The 27,940-nt window shown below is 46.0% G+C and overlaps 1 protein-coding gene across 1 annotated transcript; it reads right to left on the bottom strand.

The window, feature by feature from the left end:
- Window positions 1-36: 36 nt before the first annotated feature.
- Window positions 37-27,588, bottom strand: PIN1 (peptidylprolyl cis/trans isomerase, NIMA-interacting 1). Its single transcript, XM_088479879.1, has 4 exons — window positions 27,451-27,588; window positions 17,214-17,414; window positions 5,266-5,376; window positions 37-4,336 (listed from the first exon to the last, which is right to left on the bottom strand). Exons 1-4 carry the CDS (start codon window positions 27,572-27,574, stop codon window positions 4,227-4,229), a joined length of 546 nt encoding a protein of 181 aa, XP_088336005.1. The 5' UTR covers window positions 27,575-27,588; the 3' UTR covers window positions 37-4,226.
- Between the last annotated feature and the right edge of the window lie 352 nt (window positions 27,589-27,940).

Genomic DNA, 27,940 nt, shown 5'->3' with positions numbered 1-27,940 from the left:
AAGATGCCCATCCAATTAAAGGATACATACAATGAATACTTGTACACACATTGCACTTTTATTGTGATACAAGTTCTCAACAAAACCAGTAAAAAAAAACAAACAGAAAAAAAAAAAAAACACCACAGTTGGACAACTAAGAGCCAAACCACTAGAGTAGCTTAATAAATATTGTGTTGTGTACAATTTATGTGGAAGAACTGGATAGGCATTGGCATTAACCCCGGCAGCAGCGTCTACAGAATGGGTGGACAACTAGGGAGGCACATTCAGCATTTGTGGCTTCAGAAACAGGGAGGAGCTCAGTGACATGCATGGTGCATGGTAACAGCCTTATACAATTATCCTTGGCCAAGCATGAGCCATATATAAAAAGTTACCCATTGTTTATATATAGTGAAGGCAGTCAGTTTGTGGGCTGAACCAATGTTCAGCAAATCATTTCACAAGGAACTAGTGAGATCATTGCAATTCCATGAATATTGGGTCAGCCCACAAGATGGCCGCTTCCACTCCTATCAGATAAAGGACTGAAGCTGGTTTTTCAATACATACTTCTCTTTATTATAATCACATTCAGTAAATTGAGCCTGGCGAATACAATCAGATAGCAAAAAAATGTTCCGAGGTTCCTTTTCATAATATACACCAAACCAGCATGCAACAGCATGAGCCCTATAAACCCAACAACCCAGACTTTAAAGATGTTCCTAAACCACTTAAACACCAGGAATGTATGAATTGTACATAATCACACAATGAAACTATTAGTAATATAGTATTCATCATGTTGGTCACCACCTGATGCCACCATTACATTAGTGGCATTAAAATAAATATATGAACTAAGTCTTGGAGATAAGGGGAGAGAAAGTACCAACCGAACAGCTCCTAGCTGTCATGTTACAGGCGGTGTTTGAGAAATTACAGTAATTGGTTGGTTTTTCATCTCTCTATACAGCTTGGTACATGCTACCCTTATAAAATTTTAAAAGCCAAGTTTCTACTTTGGTGAGCCTTGAAAAGGAAAGCTACAACATGGTTTGTGTGTGTTTTAATGCTGTTTCCAAATAAGTCAGAAGTGGTTTTTTTTTTATGGACTCAAACCAGACTCCAGGTACTGTTGTTTAAACATTACATTTCTAACTATGGGCCGGATTAAATTAGTCGCTGTATTTTACAGCTTGAGGAAGGGTGGTAGCCTCAAGCTTTTACATCTGAGCCTATTCAATTACCTCTTTTCTGCAGTAAAATTACTGATAACACTCGTTAACCCATACGTTCCAAGATAAGTAGCCGAACCTGTGGCACCTGCGATAAGGGCACTTACGCGGATTTCTGATCGAGCCTTCCTCAGACTGTCGCGGGTTGTAATTGAATATCCTTGAACGACTAATTGGTGCACGGTTAATTACCGTGGCTAATTGAATCCGGCCCTAAATGTGATTAAGGGTACACACTTGAAAGATTTATCTGCAGATCGAGTGATTTGCCGATATATATTTAGATGATGGTCGTTTATACACACTGAAAGACCATCATTATGCGTGAGTCGCGGGTCCCGCTGGCCGGGAGGCGGGTCGGGGCAACCCCCGTCCCCACGGCTGCTGCTGTGTGGGTACGGGCGATCGGCTGATCGCCTGTACACACTTGTCGATGGACAGATATGTCTGCAGCCATATTTGTCCATCAGCTGTGCAGCACAGCCAATGCGATATGTCTATGAACGACGTCGCTCAGACATATCGTCTGTACACACTGGCCGACGTGCAGCCAAAGGTAGAAGCCTTTTCTAGGTTGATCCAATATCCATGAGTATGAGACACATGGCAGAGATATTAAACAAAGTCACCTTCTGATATTCATGGCATATAATTTGTCACTTCAACAGAAGAGTCAACAATTAGGAATTCATAACAAATATAGGAGCGGTCTCCACTGATTTAGCCAGCTAGCGTACCTTAATGGCTACTGGATTCAAAAGCTCATCATACAGATAGTACTGAAGCAATAACCACATATTTGGCGACAGGGAAACATATTTGACCATTGTCTCTCAAATATCACAAGTTTAAATTTAGTGGACAATAGTAATTGTGTAACTATCTAGAGCTGTGGTAGAACATCGAGAATCTGACAACCGAAGGTTGGCTCCGCTTCTAAAGGTGTGTATCCACTACACGAGAAAAATTAGTGATTGAACGATTACGACATAGTTATCGTTCAATCTCTTATTAATCGTACAGTAATTATGCCGGCAACGACCAAAGCGCGCTTCCGCTGGCCGTTGTCGACATTTGTCATCGCCTGAACATGCAGGCCAACCAGGTTGTGCATGTTCGGAGATGAGAGAGGGTGCCTGCACTGATCGACATATGTTGTAAACGTACAGTCATTCTACTCTCGTGTAGTAGATACGCACCTTAAGGAAGTCTAGGGGAACGAGACCTCTCCAAGACAACTCGTAGCTATGAAGGCAATTTTATTGTATGGCTATTGTAGCTGGATGAGCATTTATCTAGAAAATTCAAACCACTCACAAGCTTCCCAGTCATTTAATCCCAATATGTAAGAGTAATGTGTTAGCTGCTTACAGCAAATGGATTGAACATTAGAGCAATGGGTCTTGTATAATGTCATGGTGCATATAGCTATGCACACTGCAAGTGTATACCAGAAATAGACAGTATACGGTCTGGTTTTATTGTTACACAATTTCAATTTTCTTGGATAAGTCATGAACACCCATCTGAAACAGACCAAGTATATAACGGCTATTTTCTGGTTTAGGAACCACTTAAAGAATTTATTAATGGGCCATGTGTACATTGTTACTAAACACTAAAGTATCATGGAACAGACCGATGCACAAACTGATAGAAAAGGAACTTACTAAGCTGGAAAACTATTTGCATATAGAGTCTTAACACAACAGAATAAATGATTGTTTGTGTCACAAGTAGAATGTTCTCTGTAAAGAGAACATGTGGGATATATATATATATCCCACAAAGTCAAAATTGCTGTTTTTTTTCTCCCCGGGATTTAAAGCGGCGATTTTATTTCAAAGGTAATAGCCTGGTTTTGCCTCGAAAAGAATGACTGCTTTAAATTAATTGGCAAAAGTCACTGGTCATTACATTTCTCCCTCTGTGGTTGACAAGTGGTCTAGATTTCATCCTCTCTCATAATCACAGCAGAGTACAAGCAATATGCTAAAGGAGCTTTGCTAAAGTATACCACTACATAACCATGTAGGTGGCCAGTTGATGGGCTAAGGATGTATTTAATTCCTGTGTTTCAAGGATCGCATTATTTCCTGTTGAATTGATCAGTTGCACACTCAAACATTAGTTCGGTCCACAAAATGGCCACGGTCTAAATAACCCATACACTTTGCCCTCAAAATCTATAAAAAGACAACACCTAAAAAATTTCTACAAACATCTACAAACAGTGGAGTCAGCCATTTTGTGGGCTGAACCCAACGCTCATTTAGGAACCAGTATCTCAAGAATGTTGTTAACACGTCAGACATTGGTTCAACCAAGAAAATGGGCAATTCCAATGTGTGTGTGTGTGTGTAGGGGACAGGTGCTCTTTAATGGAACCTTAAGACAATGATTACATTTTCACTCACTGTGTGGGAGGGAGGCAACAAGAAATTGTAACAAAATAATGCACCATTTGAAGAAACAAGATCAGTTTGATAGATCTTTATAGGCTGATGCAATGACTGCTCTAGTACACAACTATCATGCAAAATTAAATATTTAGTCCCAGTTACACAGACCACCAGCAACAAATCATCTAAACAGTTAGATCCTGGGTCACTGGTTTTCAATATGTATGTTGTAAAAGCACACGCCAGAGCGCCCGGCATGCAGGAGTTAAACTATACTATTTATGTTTGGATAAAAACAATAGTATATTGACGGAGCCAAAGTTTCCTACTTATCTAGGTAGCTCTCACAGATAGGGGAGTGTACACATGTAGCCCGCGACTCAAGAAGAAGCCCCTTCATGCAGATCCCTCGCTGTAAATTGAAATGTTCAACATTGATACTAGGCTGCCAATGACCACTGAACGCTGATAAACGGAAACTCATATCTTCAGCAATCCCCAGGGTATACTAAAGCCTAGTCTACCCCTTCCCACCTGCCTTCGTCCTGCCTGTACAACACCCCTCATCTCTCCAACCCCCGATCCTTGTAAATATAGGGAATCATTCTGTGCGAAGGATAATGTGGATGCCAGAATCTGTGAAAACCGGGCCACTCATTTCTCCTGGCCGCAGAGCAAAGGAAGCATCTTCAAAGGGTTTCTGCATGTCACCTGCAGGACAGAGAGAGAGATACAATTACAGGTATATGAAGGAAGGACCTACCACCTAAAGAGCAGCCACCTAAAGAGTATGTCTACAGGACCTACCACCTAAAGAGTATGTCTACAGGTATTTATTTCAAAAGGTAATACCAGCCTGGTTTAGCGCCTCAAAAATTATAGCTTTAAATTAAATGTCAAAAATCACTGGTCATTACTTTTCCCCCTCTGTGGTTGACAAATGGTCTAGTTTTCATCCTCCCTCATTAACACGGCAGAGTACATGCAATATGCTAAAGGGCCCTTCCTAATGTATACCACTACATACTACGTAGGCGGCCAGTTAATGGGCTAATGATGTATTCCTGTCTCTCAAGCATCTCTTTACTTTTTGTTGAATTGATCAGTTGCGCCATTATGAACACTAGTTCAGTCCACAATATGGCCGATTATAACTGAATATTTGTCTTACATTTCTCACATGCTATACTCCATCTAATCCGCAATGATTAGATGATTCAGAAGTGTCATATGCAGAAATAACCTACGTAAAAAGGGATATGCTGGATAGAAAGAGGTGCTTTTTATTTTTTTGATGCCCATGTTATATAGCAGTGTGGTTGTCAGTTACTAAAAACACGGGGCCTCCAGTGATTAGAAAGTGGACTAAAGCATGTTTCTCTCCCCAAGAGAAACAGGAGCTAGACTTCAGTGACAGCAATGAGGACGTTGTCTCACTGTGCTCACATTATAACAATCTCGGCTCCAGTCACGAAGGTGCAGCATCATCATGCTTTAGTGACCACAGGACATCCAGCCCTTCTAAAGAGGAGGAGTATAACAGGAAGGTAACAAAAGATAGCAGCAATATTCTACTTGCTGCTAACCATCTACACTTTTCCAACAAGAATTAAACTAAAAAGATAAAGAGCTGGACTTGCCTCTCCCAAAATTACCCAAGTCTCCTCCAGCCTTTGCGGAGCTGCAGTCACTGAACTGAGAGGCCAGAGCTTCAAAATCCTCATCTCCAGACTTAATTTTCTGTATGTAACCTGTGAATGCAGACAAGCAGGAACACAGTATAAGATATCAGTATAGAGAAATGCAGATGATAAACACAGTTCAATAGCATGAAATAGAAACACATCAGAGTACATTGCTGATAACTGGCCCATAGGAAAAGGTAATGTAATCCATAGCAGCCAGACTTTGTTTCCTCTTATATGCTGTAATACAACCTGGCCACACAGCAGTTATTACATTGTTTTCCCCACTGTCAGGAGGCTTCTGCTTGTATAGATCATTCATCTCTATAGGGATACGGTCTAACAGTTCATATACGTGCTTCACAAAGATGGACGCAGGGATGGGGAAAGTCTATTCCATTTCCCCCGTCTGTGCAGTAACATGCGTCCATCCGCATTCAACCATCTCGCCAGTTAGGGACGCAGTTCTGTGTTCATGTGCAGAACCGGATCGCAGAAAAGGTGTTGTTACCATAGCAACCATTTACATCTATAAAACAGTTTCCCATTATATTGGGCTGGTCCTAGACACAATAGTTACTTGCTATTAACAGACATTCATAATCAACCACGGGTTCTAAATGGATACTGTTACTTTTATAATGATGAACTATAATAGAATATAATAACTGCGACACCGTCAACAAACAAGAAAACGGAATATAAAATGGATGATAGGCATAGCTTTAAAGCCGGTAGTTTTTTTATAAATGTAACTGTATGAACTTGTATTGCTGCGTTAGAGGACTTGGAGCTGTTACCATTCTCCCTCAGTCTCTACTGCTTGACAATATTGCTGTAATAGAATAGGTTTGTCCCATAACATAGTAGCCCTAGCCACACAGAGTGAGCGGAGCAAGATAAACAGGCTGCTCCAATAAGTTCTCAAGTTTAGGACGCCTTAGCTCGCCTATCCTGGCTCTTTGGACTGCACAATTTAAAAAAAAAAAAAAAAAAAAAAAAAAAAAAAAGCAGCACTGGTGTCCGATAAAGAAACACTCACTTAGGACCAGGTCCACTGTCCAACAATAAGAACAAGGTGAAAAATGCCACAACATTCTAAAGATGAGCATGAGGAGACAAACCCCCTCCCCATCAGAGCAGTGTGCTCCACAAATACAGAATGCAGTGGTCACAGTGCCCCCCTATGATGTTATGTATTTTTGCTCTATTTCGGATGCTACTTTTCTTTTTGTCAATTTATTCTCTCCTGCATTATGAGGTCACATTGATGGAGCTTTCTGCAGATAACACTGACCGTCACTTTGTATACATATACACAAGATTTATGCTCTATTGCTGTATATACACACAGTGGCACAATATGCACTACTGTGCCAGAGCATATTACCACAAAAGCCCCCAGTCATTCTACTACTGAAAAAGAATTTAAAAAAAAAATCACAATATGAAAAAAGTAACAGGCTGCATGTACACTTCATAGCGCCATCTACTGGACAGTGAAGAAATAGCACCAATACTCAGATGTCAAGCTAAAGTACATATAGAAAACATTAGTTTAAAATAAAGAGATGAGAAATGTGGTCGTCCATTTGCATAATAGTGCAGTGGTTCTCAAACTCAGTCTTAAGGACCCCACAAAGTTCACTTTTTCCCGGTCACCTAGCAGGTACACAGGTGTAGCCATTACTCACACATTTTAAAAGATCGACAGGTAGAGCCAATTATTTCACTTGTCATTCTGTGAGGGGACCAGGAAAATGTGCACTGTTTGGGGCTCTGACTTTGAGAATCTGTGCAATAGTGGATATTGAACAAATAATATAAAATAGCTGTTAATACATGTGAAAGTTTGAGCTAGAGAGAAAAGTGGTTGGGTATGAAATCCTGGCTGTCGGGATGCCGCTGGTCAGAATACCGACAGTCAGAATCCCGACACCCATAGGAAGTCGTGGTATTTTTCTAACCCCTACCCTAACCCACCCTCCATGATGCCCAACCCTAACCTCCCCCCATAGTGCCTACACCTAACCTCCCCCGCACCCTAATCCTAAAGACTCCCTTGCCAGTGCCTACACATAACCTCCCCCTCCCCGCACCCTAATCTTAACCCTCCCTACCCGGTGCCTAACCCTAACCGCCCCCCAACAGCCAGATACTTACCTTAGGGATGCTGGCGGTCGGGATACTGGTGCCAGGATCCCGACCTGTCTGGATTTCGGGGCCGGTATTCAGATTGTCGGCATCCCGCACACTGGGATGCCAACTACATCCCAGAGGAAGGGCAATTCAATTATTTCAACAGTGCTGTTGAAAATAGTGCAAGAATGCTTGTGAGTCCAACACTAATTTTAGCTTGCACACCCATAGGGGTGCGCAGTAAAATAAGCGGTGTTTGGATACGGATTTGTTTAGCTGTACATCACATTTAAGCAAGGTTCAATTTTGGACGACCAAAAAAAAAATTAAAAAATTATGAGCTACCGGACATAAATGGGAGGGCAACACGAAGCAGAATTTCTTTTGTGTTGCACAATAATTTCAGAGGGAATCAGTTCTAAGGCTACTTCCAATGAATTTGAAGTCTATTATTCTACTGTGAAAATTATTATTTACAAATGGAGAATACTAAAAGTTGTAAATCGTAGACCGTATGATGCACTGAGAAGCCGCAAAGAACCCATGTCTCCGTTAGAACTTTAAATGTAGGTACAGGCTGACCTGTAGGCACTACGGATAACTTCCCTAAACCAATGGGCAACAGTTTGCTTGGAAGCAGGTCATCCCCTCTTTTGGGAGTCAAGAAGTACAGAAAGATTGTCCGTTTAACATAAATTCGGCGTGCTCCGACCAGATCTAGAACACAAGGCACTATAGATTCCTGTAAAAAAATTTAACTATCTACTGTGTGAACTACAATTTCCGGTACTTGTGTACTTTACGGACTCATTGCAAAGAAAACCCAAGTGTTCTACACTCATTGTTATTATTAATCATGGTAATGTCTAAATCCCCTTCACGGAGAGGACCCTGACGTCATCAGCCAGTGTCCAGCATCATTCCCTACCATCCAAGTGAGCATAGAGGGGGAATATAACCTATAACCTTGTGGTGAGCGCAGCGAGCCACCAAGCCCGCGAGGGGACAACTTTCTTCTTTAGATGGGGACAACTTTCAGTACTTGTGTACTTTAAGTAAACAAGTACCATTTAAAACGTTCACTGGGTTCTCTCTGCAATGAGTCCGTAAAGTACACAAGTACCTAATTTATGTGGATTTAGTAACCACTTTTGGCTTGAAGGAAGTGCAAAAACAAGAGATATGGTAAGAACTTACCTTTGTTATCTCTGTTTCTACGAAGTCCAAAGGGTCCACAGGGTTGACCTTGGGGTATAGCTGGATCTGGATCCATAGGCAACACGCAGTTAAAGCTTTTGCTGCTCCCAGGATGCACTTGGGTCCATCCTCCTCTATAACCCGCCCCCGAGACACAGGCACCTCAGTTGGTAAGCAGCCAAGCCGGAGGAGGAGACTAAACAGAGAGAAGGAAGACTGGAACACACAAGAAACCACTCTCACAGAAATGGGAGACGGAAAACCGGTGACCAGCCACACAGCCCATATGAAGCCAGGTGCGTCAGGGCGGGTGCCCAGTGGATCCTATGGACCTCGTAGAAAGAGATAAAAAAGGTAAGTTCTTACCATATCTCTTGTTGTCTACATCAGGGTCCATAGGGGTCCACAGGGTTGACCTTGGGGATGTCCCAAAGCAGTTCAACTAAGGGCGGGGGACGCTCCTGTGCAGAAAGGAGAACCTGGCGCCTGAAGGATGCATCCTGAGAGGCAAAGGTGTCAAACGCATAGAATCTCAAATGTCTGAATGGAAGACCAGGTGGCCGCCTTACATAGCTGAACAGCAGAGGCGCCACATCCAGCAGCCCAAGAAGGACCCACAGGCCGAGTGGAATGAGCCTTAACGGAGGCTGGAATAGGTAAATCCTCCTGTGCATAAGCCTCACAAATAACAGAACAAAGCCAACGGGCTACAGTTTGTTTGTTGGCAGGCCAACCCCTCCTGTGGAAACCAAAGAGGACAAACAATGAATCAGACTTCCTAACAGAATCAGTCTGGTCCACATAAATTCTGAGAGCACGGACTACATCCAAGGAAACCTCACCAGCTGAAAGATCAAGTGACTGAAAAACTGGCACAACAAGTTCCTGATTAATGTAGAACTTAACCACTTTAGGCAAAAACTCAGGACGAGTACGAAGCACCGCTCTGTCCTGGTGAAAAATCAGAAAATGGGGACGACAGGAAAGCGCCCCCCAATTCTGTCACCTTGCTGGCAGAAGCAATCACCAGGAGAAAAACAGTCTTAAACATTAACCACTTGAGTTCCACCGAATCAAGAGGCTCAAATGGAGAACCATGCAGGGCCCGAAGAACCACCTCCAAGTCCCAAGGAGCCACAGGAAGCACAAAGGGAGGCTGGATACGAAGAACACCTTGGAATAAAGTGTGAACATCTGGCAGTGTAGCGATCCTCCGTTGGAACCACACAGACAGCGCGGACACATGTACCGTCATTGAGGCAAGACGTAAGCCTAGGTCCAAACCTGACTGAAGAAATTCGGAACACCTGAGGATCATAGTTTCTGGACTCACACCAATGAAAGTGTGCCACACCCTGTGGTAAAGCCGTGCGGAGGCAGGCTTGCGTGCCCTGAGCATGGTACTAATAACCGAACCAGAGAAGCCCCGGGACCTTAAGACGGCTGTCTCAAGAGCCAAGCCGTCAAAGACAGCCTACCCAGATCCGGGTAAAGGCAGGACCCTTGAGACAACAGGTCCTGACACTGAGGAAGAAGGTACGGAGCGTCGATGGAGAGGCTCCTCAGATCGGAGTACCAAGGACGTCTAGGCCACGCTGGAGCCACCAGCACGAGTGTGCCGCCGTCCTGCTTGAATTTCCGCAGGACCCGAGGAAGCAGGGACATCGGAGGAAATAGATACGCCAGTTGAAACGCCCAATTCACCGACAGTGCGTCCACCAGACTTGCGCCTGAGTCTCTTGTCCTTGACCCGTACACTGGCAACTTGTGATTGTGACGGGAGGCCATCAAGTCCAGCTCCGGCAGCCACCATCTGTCCACGAGTAGTTGAAATACCTCTGGGTGAAGCGACCATTTCCCGGGATGCACGTCGTGACGGCTGAGGAAGTCTGCAGAGATTGCTGGAATGTGGAACTCCGCCCAAGCAAGGATGCGAGACACCTCCGACATCGCAGCCCGACTGCGAGTTCCTCCCTGGTGGTTGATGTATGCCACCGTGGTGGCGTTGTCGGATTGAACTTGAACCGCCCTTCCTTGACGAGCTGCGCCGGGCGACTGCCGGGCCCTGTACACGGCCCGCAGTTCCAGAATGTTGATGGGGAGAAGTGCTTCTTCCGCAGTCCAACGTCCCTGAAGTGACAACGAGTCTGTCACTGCCCCCCAACCCCGGAGACTGGCATCTGTTGTGAGCAGGGATCCAAAAGGGGTGCCCCTCGACTAGGTGAGCTGTCTGAAGCCACCAAGCTAAAGACTGCTGAACCTGCAGGGACAACACCAGCATCTGAGACCAGATTCGGTGAGGTAACCCGTTCCATTCGGATAGAATCAGCCCCTGTAGGGGCCTGGAATGAAGCTGGGCAAATTCCACCATGTCGAATGCCGACACCATGGACCCCAGAACGCTCATTGCTGAATGGACAGACAGTCGGCAACTGCTCAGGCAACTGTGTATCCGCAGCTGTATGGAGGAGACATTCTCCAGAGTCAGGAAGATCCGTTGCTGACGAGAATCTAGCAGGGCTCCCAAATGAACCATCCGCTGTGATGGAATCAGGGAGGACTTTTTCATATTTATCAACCACCTGTGCGCTTGCAGACAAGCGATCATCAGGTGGAGATGTTGAAGCAGTACCTGCGGAGAGCACACCAGCAAAAGGAGATCGTCTAGATACGGTAGCAGCAATACATTCGGGCTCCGAAGATGGGCGGCTATGATCGCCATCACTCTGGTGAATACCCTTGGTGCCGTGGAAAGGCCAAAGGGTAGCGCCCGAAACTGGTAGTGATGTTGTAGGATAGCGAACCTCAGATACCGCTGGTGTGAAGGTGCTATTGGAACATGGAAGGTAGGCGTCCTGGATATCCAGTGAGACCATGTAATCCCCAGGTTCCATCGCCAGAACGTTTCCATCGTGAACTTGGGAACTCTGAGGAATTTGTTCAGAGACTTCAAATTGAGGATAGGGCGATGAGAACCATTTGGTGTCTGCACCAGAAAGGAGTAGTACCCCGTCCCCCGTTGTGACTGAGGAACGGGAACAATGACCCCTGCTTTCAGCAAGGACTCTATAGCTTCCTGAATCTGCAAAGCTTTGGTTTTGTCCTGAGAAGGACTCGTGCAGAAAAACTGGTAGGGCGGTCTGTGCCGAAAAGACAGGGCGTACCCCTGGGAGACCACTTCTCTAACCCAGGCATCCGTGGTGGTATTGTGCCAGCACTGGGCAAATTGAAGAAGTCAGCCTCCCACTCTGGGGTCCCCCAGAGGGAGGCCCGTCCCATCAGGCAGAAGGTTTATCTTCCTGCTTGGAAGAAGGGCGCCTAGCACTCCATGTTAGCCTGCTTCTTGGGCTTAGAGGTGGTCGCCGACTGCTTTGGGAAGGACTGACCTTTGGCCTTACCCTGAACCTGAAAGGACCGAAAGGCAGAGCTCCTGACCTTAGGATGCGTTGTAGTCGAAGGGAGGAAAGCGGACTTGGATTTAGCCAGAGTATCCACTATTTTGTCCAAGTCTGGACATAACAACAACTCCCCATTAAAGGGTAAGGCCTCCAGGCCCTTCTTAGAATCTGCGTCTGCTCTCCAGGACCTCAGCCATAAGGACCGACGAGCAGACATTGCTGCCGCCTAAACTCTAGAGGTCAGCAGGCCTGCATCCAACGACGCTTCCCCAATATAGGACGCCGCATCTCTCATCTGTCCAATTAACGCTCTCTGGACATCCGGAGCCTCATCTGGAAAGGTATTCTCTAATGTGTTGGCCCAGCTCTCAATGGCTTTAGCCACCCAGGAGATTGCCATAGACAGACAGGTCACTGCCCCTGAGAGAGAGTAGATAGACTTTAAACAAGTCTCCACCTTCCTGTCCTTGGTATCCTTGAGAGAGGAGATAAACGTAAGGGCAATGTAGCGCTTTTCATTAAGCAGGTGACATGGGAATCCACCGCCGGTGGGGTTTCCCATTTCCTGCAATGAGCCTCAGGAAACGGATAATTGGATGCCAACCATTTTTGTGGCTGGAATCTCTTACTGGGCAACTGCCATATGATCCGTCAACTGGCCAGACAGGGGAAAAACCGTCGAAGTCACCTTAGCCCTCTTAAAATTAGGATACTTTGACCTAGGGGTTGATGCATCATCCTCTATGTGCAGGATGGCCCACACCGCCCTAACCAATGCCGGCACATTAATGGAGGACTTAGTCTCTACCTCTTGTGCCATGGCGTCCGAGTCAGAGTCCTCATGTACCTCCCCGTCATCTGAAGACTCAGTGTCCGTTAAATGCGCAGCCAGCATTGGACGCTTAGACGCCTTTGAAGGCATGTCACCCTGTAACATCGACTGAAAAGCCGAAGATGAGACCGCCAAACTCTGGACGGAGCTGGAGAGTACATCCACCGAGGGTGGATGAGCCGCCTGAGGAAAACCCTGAAAAGGCACCACAGACTGCTGCGTCGCTGGGGTAGACTGAACATACATAGGCAACCCCGTATACTGCCCAACCGTCTGAGACCCGGGGGGAGACTGCAATAACTGCGGAATACCCGGGTAATGGGGGATGGTTGTCTGGGGCAGCCCCCTAGTAGGGACTGCTAGACGGTCCGCGACTGACACCAGCACCTGTGAAAACATCGCACAAGGAGGGTCCTGTGATGTAGGGGGTTGAGAGGGACCAGGCAATAGCTGGCACTGCCCGCACAGACCATCCTGTGACAAATCTTCCCTCTCCACTCCCGCAGAACAGCATCTGCAGGAGAAAAACACAGGAGCCACAGAGTGCTCAATCTCACAATATGGTACTATGTGACTGACCTCACAAATACGTGATATATATACGCAAGGTCCACAGAAAACGCCCTTCCCCCACACACCTGCTGGGCCGTAGGAGAAGGAAAGGAATAGGTATAAGCTGACAGTAAGTAGAAAAATTAGCACAGACAGGCAGCACTAGCAAAAGTCACATACCATGCAGAAAAGTCAATACTCACTGCACCTTTCACTACAATCAACCTCCCAGATTCAGTGTCTGGGAGGGCTATAGCGCTGTGTACACTGTCCTTTAGCAGGGGAAAGGTACACAGAGGGACCGGTCCATGCACCGCCTGGGAGATCTGCGCTGCCAGTAGAAGATGGCTGCTGGAAATCTCAGAGGAGGAGTGGCCGCAGGAAGAGAGCAGCTCAGCGACGCCAGTAAACGTGAGAAAAGGTGCGCTGAGCTGAGGGGAGGAGCCGCTAGACAGGGAAGGCTGCCTCCCCTGGCTAGCAATTAACCCCAGGGTTGCCGGTTCCCGCTGCCGGCATACCACCCTGGTAGTCTAAAGGTCACGCGGGATATGCCTTTACTGAGGGGGAGCCCGCCGCCGCTGCTAGCGCCTCCGGTCTGTCCCCAGAGACCGGAGGCAGCCGACTGCATAACACCCGCGGGCCACTGCACGCGGCGACTCGCGGCTTACCTGTTCCCCAGCGCTTCTGGCAGCAGTCGTGGGAGTCCTCAGAGCCCGGCTAGTAGACTCTGGGGTCCGCCGCGATCCCCAGATCTGTACTGGCATCGCAGCGCCAGCGGGGTGTAGGAGCGGCAACGTGGACGTCCTAATGGACAGTCTGATGCTGCCGCTCTGAAGAGTGAAAAAAATAAATAATTTCTTCATTTAAAAATAAGCCATGGGGCTACTCCTGCAGCCCCACTGCGCAAGGGTGACCCGACTCCGGCCGGGCACCAACTAAAACTGAGGTGCCTGTGGCTCGGGGGCGGGGTATAGAGGAGGATGGACCCAAGATCATCCAGGGAGCAGCAAAAGCTTTAACTGCGTGGTGCCCGTGGATCCAGATCCAGCTATACCCCAAGGTCAACCCTTTATACCCCCTATGGACCCTGAAGTAGAAAAAAGCCGTTCTGTGTTATGAGTAGAAAAATGTGTGTGTAGAAGGCTGTTCACCTTTCTTCTGACAGTACTGGAACAGTTACTCCTGCTGAAAGAAGGTCCTGTATGGTCGCTTTTTAGGGTAGAATGGGAAGGTTGTGGTAAAGAAGCACATATCAGAGATCGGTAGTGACCACTTGTTGCTCCAGAAAAGGAGAAGACAAGCTCCAAACCAAGGAAATCCCTGGGAGGAATGAAATCACGTCATGCAGACGATTTTTCGAAGGACTTTGAGACGAACAATGGGCTGTTCATGCCTGTCTTATGCTGGGTACACACTGACAGATATATTAGCCGATCAATTGATCGCCCAATGTATCTACTGCCCGTCGGCCAGTGTCTACCCGCGATATGTCGGTGAACGTCGTTCACCGACATAAAGCATTGGCTGTGTTGCACAGCCGATGGACAGATATGTCTGCAGACATATCTGTCCATCGGCAAGTGTGCGCGGGCGGTCTGCAGACATACACAACAGCAGCCGCGAGGAGGGGGCGGGACACGCAGGCACAAGCAGATGATTGCCATTCAGTGTGTAGGAATGACCATCATCTGCAGATCTATCTGTCAGGTGTGTACCCACCTTTACTCCGGATCAACTTCCACAAATAGTTGAAAGCTGTCCTTTGGCCAACATCTGACCTCTGGATTTACCAGAAAATCAAAATGAACAAAAGGACGGCCCACTAGATTTAGGTGCCAAGAAAGGGAGAAATGAACTCTACCTGTTGCAAATTGAAATAATTGTATCTAATTCGGCACCAAAGAGAACCTCTTGGAATCTGAATCTGCTTGCCAGGAACACAATCACAATGCCCATCTTGCCGCAATAACAGATGCATAAATTCTAGAGGAAACAATTGCTACATCGATGGCTCCTTCAAAGATAGTTAGCAGATTCTTGAATATGTTCAATAAGTTGTAGGAGTTCAGCCCTTGCAAAACCAGATGGGATTTCCCGAGATAGCATCTCAGCCCATCTTTCCAACGCTTAATTAACCAAAGCTGATATGGGTATAAGGGATGCTCCTGTTGCAATAAAAATTGAAGATTGGAATCCAATTTCTTATTTGAACTATCTCGTAGAGTAGCAGCGCCAGGAACTGGAATTGCAGTTCTCTTGGATAAGCACAATTTGAAGTGTCCACAATAGGAGGTTTCTCCCATTTCGCCCTGTCTGCCTTAGCTAATAAGACGATCCGGTGTCCAACATGTCGACTCCTGCCGCATGTGGTCGCCAGTCACATTGTCAGAATGAGCTGCATATAGGGCCGACCTGACGATGCGACTGATGACCCCGCGGAAGCACGCAACGGCCAACAACGGGTACACACTAGCCCATTTTGACAATAGTTCGGCCCGATCCCTCGGGTGAAATATCGTCTAACGTGTACTCAGCTTAAAACGTTTTGAAGGGATCGTTTCCGAGATGTAGAAGCAGAAACGGTTTCCAATATCTTTTACAGGGATGTAGAAACTTGAACTAACCCCTGAACTGAACGGGCTAAACCCTGAGCCCATGGAGGATCTGTAGAATTAGGAGGGAAATCGAATAGGTACTGTAAGAGGGGAGGGACCTGAAGCTGGAATAGAGGGTCCAGCACACGGCTCTTTAGCAGCCACTAATTGTTCAGAAAGCTTCGTTACTGGCCCAAGCAGGGGTCAGCGCTTCCCTAGAAGCTGCCCCAGGTGGACACAAACTCTGGCCCCACCACCTCACATGATGCACAAACAGCAATATGGTCAGTTCTGGGAGAATTTTCAACAGGCAAAATGGTTGCCCTTTTATTCCCAGAAGGCTCTTGGACTGAGAACCCTTTGTAGACATTGTGACAATAAGCATAGTGTAATTAAAACATTAACTATAACAGTAAAGTAATGACACAAAATAAGAAAATTTCGGAGAAAAAGTTAAAGATATTACACTATATAAAGCATATACACGTAAACAATACAATTAACAAGGTGTACAGTAATATAAATTTTCCCCTCAATGATAAACATATAACTACGTTATAGAAAGATAATAAAAGCTTCCCAATACACTAAATGAAGCCCGTTTCACAGAGCAGACACACAGCATCTTCTCTCAAGACACTTGGGAGAGAATTTTGGCAGGCTTTCTGAATGCAGATTGACAGGGATGAACTCCTTCCCCTTAATGCTTGTACGGAATACCCACCATTTTAACTGTACCCTGAGGTTGCCCGCTGCCTCAACGTGTGCCGCGGCTTAAAAAGGTGCTTCAGTGACCCGAGGCACGGACACAAGTCTGCCTTAACTGTGGAGCCCATTTTTGACAACTGAAGCTTAGCTGAAGTTAGAAATAAAGATCCAGAGCCCACCAGCAACTCTGCATATATTTTCAGTTGCAATGACCAAACCAAAGTCCATTGCTCACCCAATATATATGTAGTAACGGGGAATGAAAATAATTGTGCATGAATGCATGTCGTCAAATTTTAGCGATCTGACGTAGTGATGTTAGGAGGGAAGGACCAGAATTTCTCAAATGTTATGTGAGAGACATACTTATACAGAATACGATTACAAGACCCTATAGGTACAGTAGTTCTACAAAGACTGTGGGGTGAACCTACATATCCACACACGGCATTCTACTCACCAGCATATCGAGTGCTTACCTACCATTAATATGTTCCAGGGCCTCATCTTTGGTGCGTGTGATCCTCTCCTGCCTCCACGATGAAGGACGTCTGGACTGATTATGCTTCACCAACAGGTGAGAACATCGCACCTTCGCCGGATCACCTTGCCCATTCTTTCCGCCTGCACTGGGCCGCTCCCACTGACTGGCGTTTGTCATATGGTTGAAATAATACACACGGCCTGAAAAATAAAGTGTGTACATTTTATCTCAATACGGAGAGTGAACAAGTTTAAATTCAGCAACGTTTCTATACCTCAGGGCAGAAACATTTGCAGATCAACCTGTTGAAACCACACATGCTGGAAACAGCAGCCCCATCTTAACATATCAAACATCAGCCAGCTGAATAACAATTAACTTATGAGGTAAATAAGTAATGTTGGCGGATTATACAACACACATACAAAGGACTCATCATCATAACAAGACTATTTATATTCAACAGGGACCAGATTTTGATATGTTATGATGGAGCCGACATACAGCGCTACTGCACTAAGAACATGTAAGTAAAGGGGAGGGAAGAGCGGTTCAATGAAACGCAATTGGCCTACTAGGCCCGACATTTAATGACTGGAACTGTGCAGTAAGGCCACAACTGTGTGGCATAATTGATAATCTTTTCCACCATTCAGTTATGAACTAAACAAGTGAAAGAAATCTGCCTATCCACCCCATCAGACCAGCTGTTATTTTCTGCAGGTCATCACTGGCAGCATGTGTGAAATAACACAAACTGTGCAACTAAAGCATAACTGACCTATTTACTCTCAGGTTGACACTCATAATATCTGACAGTTACAATGAGGGGGGGATTAAGGCTCCATGTACAGGAAAATTGCCTCACGTGAGCATATATGTTTATTACCTGTATTGAGTTTTAGACTTTTTAGTTTTATAGTTAGATGGGGTCATATTAAATGAACAAATTTATGTTGCATAATACACAAATGAATAGTTTTGGATTCTGAACATTTTTTTCCCCAAGAGTACTTCCCCAGTTTGCATGCTGCATTTCGTGCGATACAGCTTTGTGCATACTTAGAAAGTGAATGCAAGCATATGCACCTATGCAGACCCACCCATATTTACCACTGGACAGATGGAATTATGTTTAGTCTTCATTCTACCCTGCACCTGTCACACAACCCATGTAGTTCCTCTGTCATGCCTGTAGGGTCACTCTGCTCTGGTGCTTCTAGCACTCAGCTGATGCAACACACTGCTGAGATACATACCAGAGTGTGACACCACAAGCAGGAAAGAGGAACTGGGGGGGTTGTGACAGGTGCAGGGTGCTAGAATGAACACTATTTTCACGCAAATGCAGCTCATGTAAACCTCCTATGCAGATGTGAGGAAATTTGCTATTTTTTGTGGATTTATTAATTTATTTGCAGGCATGTATGCCCATTATGCTACTAACTATATCAGCCTCTTTGTAGCAGTCTAAATTTCAATCTGTGTGTGCTTCTACCCCAAGGTTACTTTAAGTGTGCATTGCACACTGGCTCCAATATCTGTCAAGCAAGGGTTAATTGCATATAGTGTTCCCACTAGGCTGTTCACCCTGCCCAATTTTAAAGTGCTAAAATGCACCTTAGCCTTTTGCCAGCACTCGCAGGCCAGTGGCCCATGTGGAGGGGGGAATTCCAGGGAAACAATTACCGAGTGAATAGATGCCATACGCATGGCATCTATTCACACTGCTGAGAGAGTTTGGAGGCACCCCAGCATCTCTGCGTGCTGGGCACACCCCCTACTGTGCTGAAAAGTGGGCGTGTCTCAAGACCACACCCCTTTTGCGTGACCACTCCACCTTTTTTGAGTGCGCCGTAAAGTGTCCCGATTACATACCTGTCTTGCTCGGCACCTGGAGTGAACACTACATAGTGGGTATCCTCACAGGAGTACAGTTAACAATTAGGAGGCGAATCAATTGCAAACAATGAAGTGCCTAATGAATAACAGCACTTTACAACCACCAACATCATCAATCTTCTTTTGCACCACATTGTGATGTTGGAAAATATTCTACCGCGATGTGAGCAGATGCACAATTTGGAGAATTGAATACGGGCCACAGTGTCTCAACAGCGCAACATAATGTTTTCTCTAGGAATAGCTCACCTAGGGTGCCCGCTAGGATGTTCTAGCAGGGCGCCTCGCCCTGCCAGGTTTCAAAAGGGCAGAATTCGCTCTGCCCTTGTGGCAGCGCCCGGCTAAAACAACATTGCGGGTGCAGTCCCCACCCGCAGTGTCCTGTGGGTGGGAAAATTTGCGGTGCAGCGACCACCGTCAGTGAATAGATTCACAGAGACAGGAGAGCTTGGGGGAAGCCCAGACATGCCTGGCACGCCCCCAGAAGTGATGAAATTGGGGTGCCACCTTTTCGGGCACGCGTGCCCCTTTCTAGCTCCAACGCCCTGCCCGGTGCCAGACCTAGCGTGAACACTTACCTTGTAGCTTGCTAAGCAACAAAGGAATACTTATTTTTTTCTAGAGAACATTGTCACTACAATTCATTTTTCAATTTTGCTTTTGTGACTAAAAGATCATTTTAAACAATAAGTGGAAGAAAAAAAAAGGGCAAAATTTTCTTTGGCATTTAACTGGCTAATATTTTTTCCAAAAATATCCCCCAAATTGTCGTTTTTTTAAAAACATTAAATCGCTATTTAAACCCAATTCAGTATTAATAACATTATACTGAATAAGGGTTAAAAAGCAATTCTTTACATAAAAAGCAACAATTTTTGGGGACATTTTGAAAACAATAGTTTTAAAATAAAAACTATACTATCTATCTAACATGAGTGCCAGCTGAGAGGGGGAGAGGGCAGGGGGAGGCAGGGCTGCTGCACTGCAGTCAGCTGCCCAGCCTAGTGTGTGATCAGCTTCCCTGATCCCCGAGTTCGGGCTGCAGGAAGAATGTCTTCTGCCAGCCACTGGTGGGCGATCCCTTTTACATTTGCCCCCTTCTGAAGCCCGGACGGCAGGAGCGAGTAGAGGAGAGGTTGCAGGCTGGGTGGGCTGAGCCCGGCAGCTGCTGGAAGATGAGCTTCCAGAAGCAGCTGGCAAGCTCCTCTGACAAGGTCCAGGCAGGTGGTTAAGCACTCCCAATGTTTAAAGTTATTCTTAATCTATATTTCAGCAGAGATCAAAACTTTTATATTAACCAGTACACTACTCTCCTGTCCAAGGTTCTAAATAGCCTAAATATAATAAATATTCATTTTGGAGTGTGTTATTTTTGTTGTTGTTTTATGCCATTTTTCACTCATCACACTAGGACTGATATAGAGGGGGGGGGCAATTTAACTATTTTCAGTTGCACTAATTAATGGGTTCCCAATGTTGCAATTCAATTGTTTTTGGACACCCATTAATTATTGTGCCCAAGTAGACTGCGATTAGCTGCGTAAAATGCCTAAACCAATCTAACATCCAGGTTATGGTGCTCAAAAAGCAGTTTGGGCACCCAAAAACAGGAGTATTCACACATTTCCTCTCGCCACCTCAGGACGGTGTAAGCAGAAATGTGTGCAGCCACAGATATTCGCGCCCAAAGGGAACTGAATTGCTGTCGGGCGCCCATCAGGAAAGTGCCATTATAAAAACAGACTCATCCCCTACATACTTGAAGGCCTCATTATAAATGCTATATGGCTTTACAAAGACAGGTTTCACAAGATTGTGCCGCCACAGAACCCATCTCACAGGCCACTCCCATCTTGCCTTACTTGTGCAGCCACATATTGACAACGCTTGACTTGACCAGTCTCTTCTGAGACTTGCCAGTAAAACCAAACCTTATATGCCATACGCAAAATACCAACAATAATACAAATTCTATCTATAATATGTTTTATGTCTTATAATAATATGCCAGCAGTAAGGTCTATCGCCAAGATTGTCTTTAAAGGGGAGAGAATATGGGACTGTATTGCCTCCACTGTTGGTCTTCTGTCAAAATTTGCAGGGGTTGGGTATAAGCACCCGGCGGTCGGGATACCGCTGGTCAGGATCCCGACACCTATAAGGAAAGCAGGTAAGACTAATCCTTACCACTAACCCTCCCTCCCCAGTGCCTAACCCTAACCTCCCCCCTAGTGCCTTAACTCCGCGCACCCTAAACCTAACCCTTCCTCCCTCCCCAGTGCCTAACCTCCCCCCACCCTAACCCCAACACTCCCTTCCCTGGTGCCTAAAACTAACCTTGCACCCTAACGTCCGATACATACCTTCGGGATGCCGGGGGTCGGAATTCTGGTGCCAGGATCCAGACGCTGGGCCGTATTCAATTAGTTTTGCGTACACGATAAAGTTACACATGCTGAACTTTGCCTACATCGCATATTTTAGCCGCGGAAACTTCTAACGCGTACCAGCGATTAGTTCTATTCAATACCAAAAGAAGCGAAAATGGCGACACGCTTAGTCAGAATGTGCGAAAAGTGGTGTCAGAATCGGGGAAATCAGCCTGAACCCCCCGAAAAGATGCAGAAACATCGGGGGATCAATGTAGTTGTGCCCGATTAGCCCTAATTCAACTGTTTGGGCTACTTAAGTTCGCAAAATTGGCACGAATTACCGTCTTTGCACAAGAGTTGAAGAATAGCATAAAGCAATATTTTTTTTTTTTTAGGAAATAAGTAGTCCTGTCAAATTTGGGGCACCTGAAAATGGGTGCGAGCATCTTAATGTCTCTAAAGTGCAGTTTTAACAAATGCAAATTTCCAACCTCATAAAAGCACCAGCAATCCCAAAAACACTTGACCCCCCTTCTTAGTGCACCCACAGAACCTTATTTCGCTAGTTTGCGAACTTGTCCCCCCACTTTGTGCTTTTTGCCCCCAAATTCAAAGTACTTTTTTGGGGTGTTCTTACATTTTTCTCTGGAACTTTTTGACACAGTTATCCTTTGGGGGCTGTCCCAAGGGTCCTGAATGGTTTCCCCAGCTTTGCACCAAAACAAAAATGTTGCACCTCTTTTCTCCTGCTATTCAGAGGCGAATCTTTTTCGCCTATTATATTGCATTGACTTTCCGCGTACGTGAAAAGCGGATGGCACTGAATATGGAGATAAGTTTCCGACAGGCAAAAAGCAGCAATCTGTGATATTTTTTCATGGATCTCGGCTTATCGCTTCTAATTGAATACGACCCGCTGTCGGGATTTCGGCGCAGGGATGTTGACTACATCACGTTTGCAGTGCTCTGTTAAATTTGGTATCTGGATGCAGCATGTTAAAGTAAAAGCAGCCAAAGGAGAGGGAGGCAGGGTAAGTGGTATCAGAGGGAAAGATAGATTATGCAGAAAGAAGGAAAGGATACTGAGGATATGAGAAAGGAAGAGATCATAGATAAAAGTTTATTGCAGATGGAATGTACATCCTAGAAAGCACAGGTGAAGGGGCAGCGAATGTGAAGATGTGGTTTGATGGGAGCTTTTGCAATTAGTTCGAGCTAATAGATGGAATAGGGAGGAGATCACAGGTTTAGGTTTGAGGTCACCAGCCATTAGGAGAACTGTAAAGCTGGGTACACTTTCCGATGCATACTCGGACGATTGTTGACCCGACGGACCAATATATTATACCACGGGTACACACTGAGCGATGTAATGAACAAAGGAACGATCCTTCGTTCCATTCTTCGTTACCTCCAACGGCACCGCACGCGAGTTCGTCTGGTTGGCCATGCAGCGCGGCCGACCGGCGATATCTCATGCAACCGCAGGCGTGCGCAGATAGTCCGTACACAATATGGGATCGGCACAATCGGTCGTCCTGATCCGCGTCGAACAATAGATTGTTCAATAGATAGCGTAGTGTATACCCTCCTTAAGTAGAGTTCACTCAAGCTCCGGCGGCAGGCCGGAGCTAGAGAGAGCAACTTTGTGCACGCGCCGCCCGAAAAGGGGGCGTGGCCATTAAAAGGGGGCATATCTATAAGACGCATCCCCTTTTCGTCATACTTGGGGGCGTGCCCGGCACTTACGGACACGCCGGGCAGCCCCCAAGCGCTGCAGACAGGGAGAATAGATGCCGGGCGCATTCACCCGGCGTCTATTCTCCGGCGGTGACCGGGTCACTGCACATTTCTCCACCCGCGGGACACTGCGTCCCGCGGGTGAAGACGGCACCCGCAGGCTGTGAGGGCAGGGCGCTTTTTGCCCTCCTTCTGGAGGGCAGGGTGCTTTTTACCCTCCAGAAGGAGGGCAGGGCGCCGCGCCCCACTAAAACAGCCTAGCGGGAACGCTATTAAGATTATGAGCTCTGGTGAACTGTGGGTGTGTGGAACGGAGGAAAGGTGGCAATGCCTTATGGCAGCAGATAGTGAGGGAAGGGTAGAAAGAGATAAAGGCGTAAATGAATGCCAGTGGCAACAAGGGTCAGAGGTTTGTAGAAGTTGAGGGAGACATGACAGTAGAGACATGATTAGTGCAATTTCCTAAACTAGCCCAGGAGGTGGACAGGAAGGAGACCAGATGTCAGGTAAACTGGCATGAAGGTGCAAGACAGAGGCTCATACACACTTAACGATATCGCTCATGGAGCATACCGTTAAGTGTTATCCCTTGAACTGCCGGGCTCAATGTTGGGAACGACTTTGAGCATACACACTGAACAATATCGTTCAGTGACGTCACCTGCCTCATCCCCGTACTTGCAGTGCCTGACTATATTGTCAGGTTGTCCTGCAAGTTCGAGCGATGAAAGACATTGTTAACGATCTGCGGGAGCGCGCATCGTTAATCATATCGTTCATACACAATGGACGATATTGAACGATTACCGTTCAGTTTAGCGTCTAGTGTGTATGAGCCTTAAGAGATATTGGTAGAGTGAATGTTGGAAGGGGCAAGGATATTAGCAGGAAGGGAGCGAATGCCTAGAGAAGTAGGAAAGTAAAAGTAGGGCAGCCAGGGTGATAGGGCTATTAAGGAGAGTGTATGAAGGTTGAGGGACATAAATATATAGAGACAACACGGAGAATCAATGGTACTTCACCTGTGGTCCCAAACAGCACCTAACAATTGGATGTATAGATCCTAGAGCAGGACTAGCTAACATATGGCTCTTCAGCTGTAGTAAAACTACAAGTTCCAGCATATCCTCCAACCAATCGTCTGGTAAAGCATGCTGGGATTTGGCCAGGCCTGACCTGGAATGTTCCCCCTTCATGAAATTCAGTACTTAGAGGAAGAGATTGCTATCTGGTTTGAGGTCAGCTGTATAAAGGGGGGCATCCACTACACGATTTTAGCAGGCGATTGAACGATAACGACGTCATTATCGTTCAATCGTTTAAAAATTGTTTAAATCGCGCAGTGTTTGGTCGGTAACGATCAACGATGCGCACTCCCACTGGTTGTTTGATCGTCTCGTCAGTCGACTGAACATGCAGATCAATTTCACTTAATCTATTAAAGATAGTTTGCAAATCGTTCAGACTGAAAGATAAAATTTCAAGGGAAAAAATCAAGGGAAAATCGTTTAGAGATTGGACAGGGAGTAGATCGTCTAGTGGATGTGCCCCTTAAGAAACCTGATTCTCCCGACACAGTTCTTGTTGTATGAGGATCATTTGAGATCTCTTTTTGCATCTTTTCAGCCAAATGAATACTCGAGTGGGAAGAAAATCTTAACCCGGGATTGACAAACTCAAGACGCACACCTCACCTATGTCCGTTGAGTATAATCAATATAAGATTGTTGAAAGAACAAGGCACAAGGGAAGTTTGTCAGGGTACACTATTCAGTCCAGCAGATGGAAGTACAAATATATTTGATTAAACAGACAAGGGGTTTTATGTAACAAGTAGTGAAAAGTGTGGAGAAGTTGCCCATAGTAACCAATCAGCTTTGAAGTAGCAATTAACAAGCACAGTCTATAAAATAATAGTTAGGAGCTGATTGGGGCACTTCTCACTGCTTGATACATAAACCGTTAATTCTGTTAGAAACTCACTTGCTGGCACAAGTACAGAAGGCTCAGTGAAAACTGTATTGTGACAATAGTAATGACAAGTTATATGCAGTGAAAACAGCAAAGTTGCTATTCAAGTTTATTATCCAGTAAGATGACTAATAATATTTGGCCAGTGGTAACCCTGATGCCAAACAAACCCAGTCATTGTAATGTACATTTAAATTATATCATAGTGGCGACGCCCAATATGTTTATCAGTAATTTGTAATGCCCTTGTACTTTTACTGCATAATTTAGACCCAGAATTGTTGTACTCTCCACTAATTGCCTTCATCTAAGGGATAGCCCTACCAAAATGACTATTGCCCCAGAAAAATTGGGCCATATGGTTCCCCCCTCTAATGCTAGAAAGACCACATTAATGTGTAGTTAGCCCAATCCTGGCGCAGATATACTCTCCTCTTGTGAGTGCCGCAACACCCGGCACTATGGGTGGCCTGCTTCAAAGGTGGTAAAAAAGCAAGTCACATGGGCTGTGTAAAGGGGGGTATCCACTTAGCGATTTTTATGAACGATTGAACGATCGTTCACAAATAGTTTGCAAAAATGACCAGCGATGCACGTGCCCACTGGTCGTTTAGACATCTATGATCTCGCCAACATGCTGGTCAACCTGACGATATCGTCGGGTTCAGCATGTTTCCAGATGATTGATGACCCTGCACTGAACGTCTGCTCGTTCAGTGCAGGCTCATCACACAACTGACAAACGACAATGTCGTAATCGTGCAGTCGGTTTCAGAACTGGTAGTGGATACCCCCCTTAACAATTCTGGGGCTACACTAAACAATCCACACACTAGCCCACCTGCCTTTGTTCATGGTGCACCAACACTCAGTCTTCTTCAGTTCTGGGTTCCAGAGCAAGGTTTCTTGGCACCCTAGGCATAGCTTCAGCCTTGCGCCCCACATACACACACCCAGTACCACCTCTTTGGTCATAAACATCCAAAGCGCACATGGCTGTGCACAGTCGCTTTGGTGCATGCCCATTTTCTGAGCATACACAGTGTAAATTCACACTACATATGCTAGATAAACAGGACACAGCATCAGCACCACAGTTCATACTGAATATCAGATGGATCACGAAAATATGATCCATCCAATGTAACTTCTGTAATGATACTATTTCACAAGATGTGTGAGCTGCCCCAGAAAGTGCCTAACTGTAGTTTGGGCCAAATATACCACAAATGTTTATACATACATATGGTAACTGTATGTACAGTTTAAGGGAAATAAATAGGAAAACACACAAGAGGGTCGATTTAATTAGCCACAAGGAGGGGGATTGTCATTGTAACGATGTGGAAACACCGGCATCTCATCCGGACTGGAGAATTTTTGTATGCAGCTGCAAAATAAACAAGTCTGCGAAGTCTAATCGAACCAATTCCATAGACCGGGGAAGGGGAACCTTTTCTCTGCCGAGGGTAATTTTGATATATCTCTCATTATTTGAGGGCCGGTGATGACCACGCCCTCTCCGAGTGGAGTCATACAGGGGCGGGCCCACAATCGCTGGTGATTACAGCAATGCCTGGAGCATCCTGACGATGCTCCAGGGAGCTGTAAGGGCAGCGCTGTGACCATCTGAAGCATCTTAAGGATGCTCCAGGCAGCACTGCTGCATACATTCTGGCTTCAGGGTGCCATTCCAGGGCCAGACCAAATAATTCCACGGGCATTATACGGCCCCCGGCCCTGAGGTTCCCCATCCCTGCCATAGACTATAACTGAGATAAAGGAAGGTATAGGAGTACATGCTGCTACCAGTGTGCAGTGTAGTGTTACAACATAACAGACAACTATAGTGTAAGAACATTACATAGCATAGGACAAAAGCTAAATAAAGGAGTAAGTAAACCCTGGTATATTTTTTTGTCTATATGATAGTGTCAACTACAAGGGAATAAAAGAAATTAGTTAGGCCCATTCTGTTCACTCCCTGTAGTGTAGGAACGGAGTCCACTGCAGACATGCAAGCCGATCATTCTCCTTGAGGCCTGCAGGAGGCGCTGTGACCAGGCACACCCCTTCCCTGTTCCGGCTCGTTCCGCCTGTTACATTGAGTGCTGGGACTATGTAACTCACACAGTGCCTGATCAATGCCTGCGCGCCCGCAGATACATCTATACACCAGTGACCACATCATTTACACAAAGGATCGGATCACGGCCGAGCCTGGCTCCCCGACTACCCCGGTCACCATTACCAGAGCTGCGGCTCATCCGCTTCTCCCACCCAGGCGGCAGCTTCTCCTCGTCCGCCATCTTCCCTCCTGCGTCAGGTCGAGCACCGCCCTTCGCGACGTCACACAGAAGATGGGCGCTTGCCATTGGCTGGGATCAGTGAACTGTGAGTGGCTGACACTGAATTACGTCATCACTGTGGGGGATAGAAGGAAAGGGCGGGAAGGACGGAACCAATCAAGGTGGCGCGGGTGACAACAATCAGGATACGACGGGAGGCGGGAGAGGTGCTGCGCCTTGGCCGCCTTACTGCGCATGCGTAATCCTCATTCTGAATTATTCTCATATAATCATAACGTTTGCTGAGTTCCATCTGCTCAGCACGTTGTATAGAGAGTGGTAAATTGCTGTTGTAATGGCATTTAACCGCTGACAATAGCACCTCATCTTGTCCCCCTTACGGGCAGATCTCACCCCAAAAGTGAAGTTTTTGTAAGCAGCCATATGAGGTTA

Source organism: Taudactylus pleione, unplaced genomic scaffold, assembly GCF_031769625.1.
Source record: "Taudactylus pleione unplaced genomic scaffold, aTauple2 ptg000248l, whole genome shotgun sequence".
Classification (NCBI taxonomy): domain Eukaryota; kingdom Metazoa; phylum Chordata; class Amphibia; order Anura; family Myobatrachidae; genus Taudactylus; species Taudactylus pleione.
The sequence above is the reverse complement of the archived record's forward strand: the minus strand, read 5'-3'. Positions and strand labels throughout refer to the sequence as shown.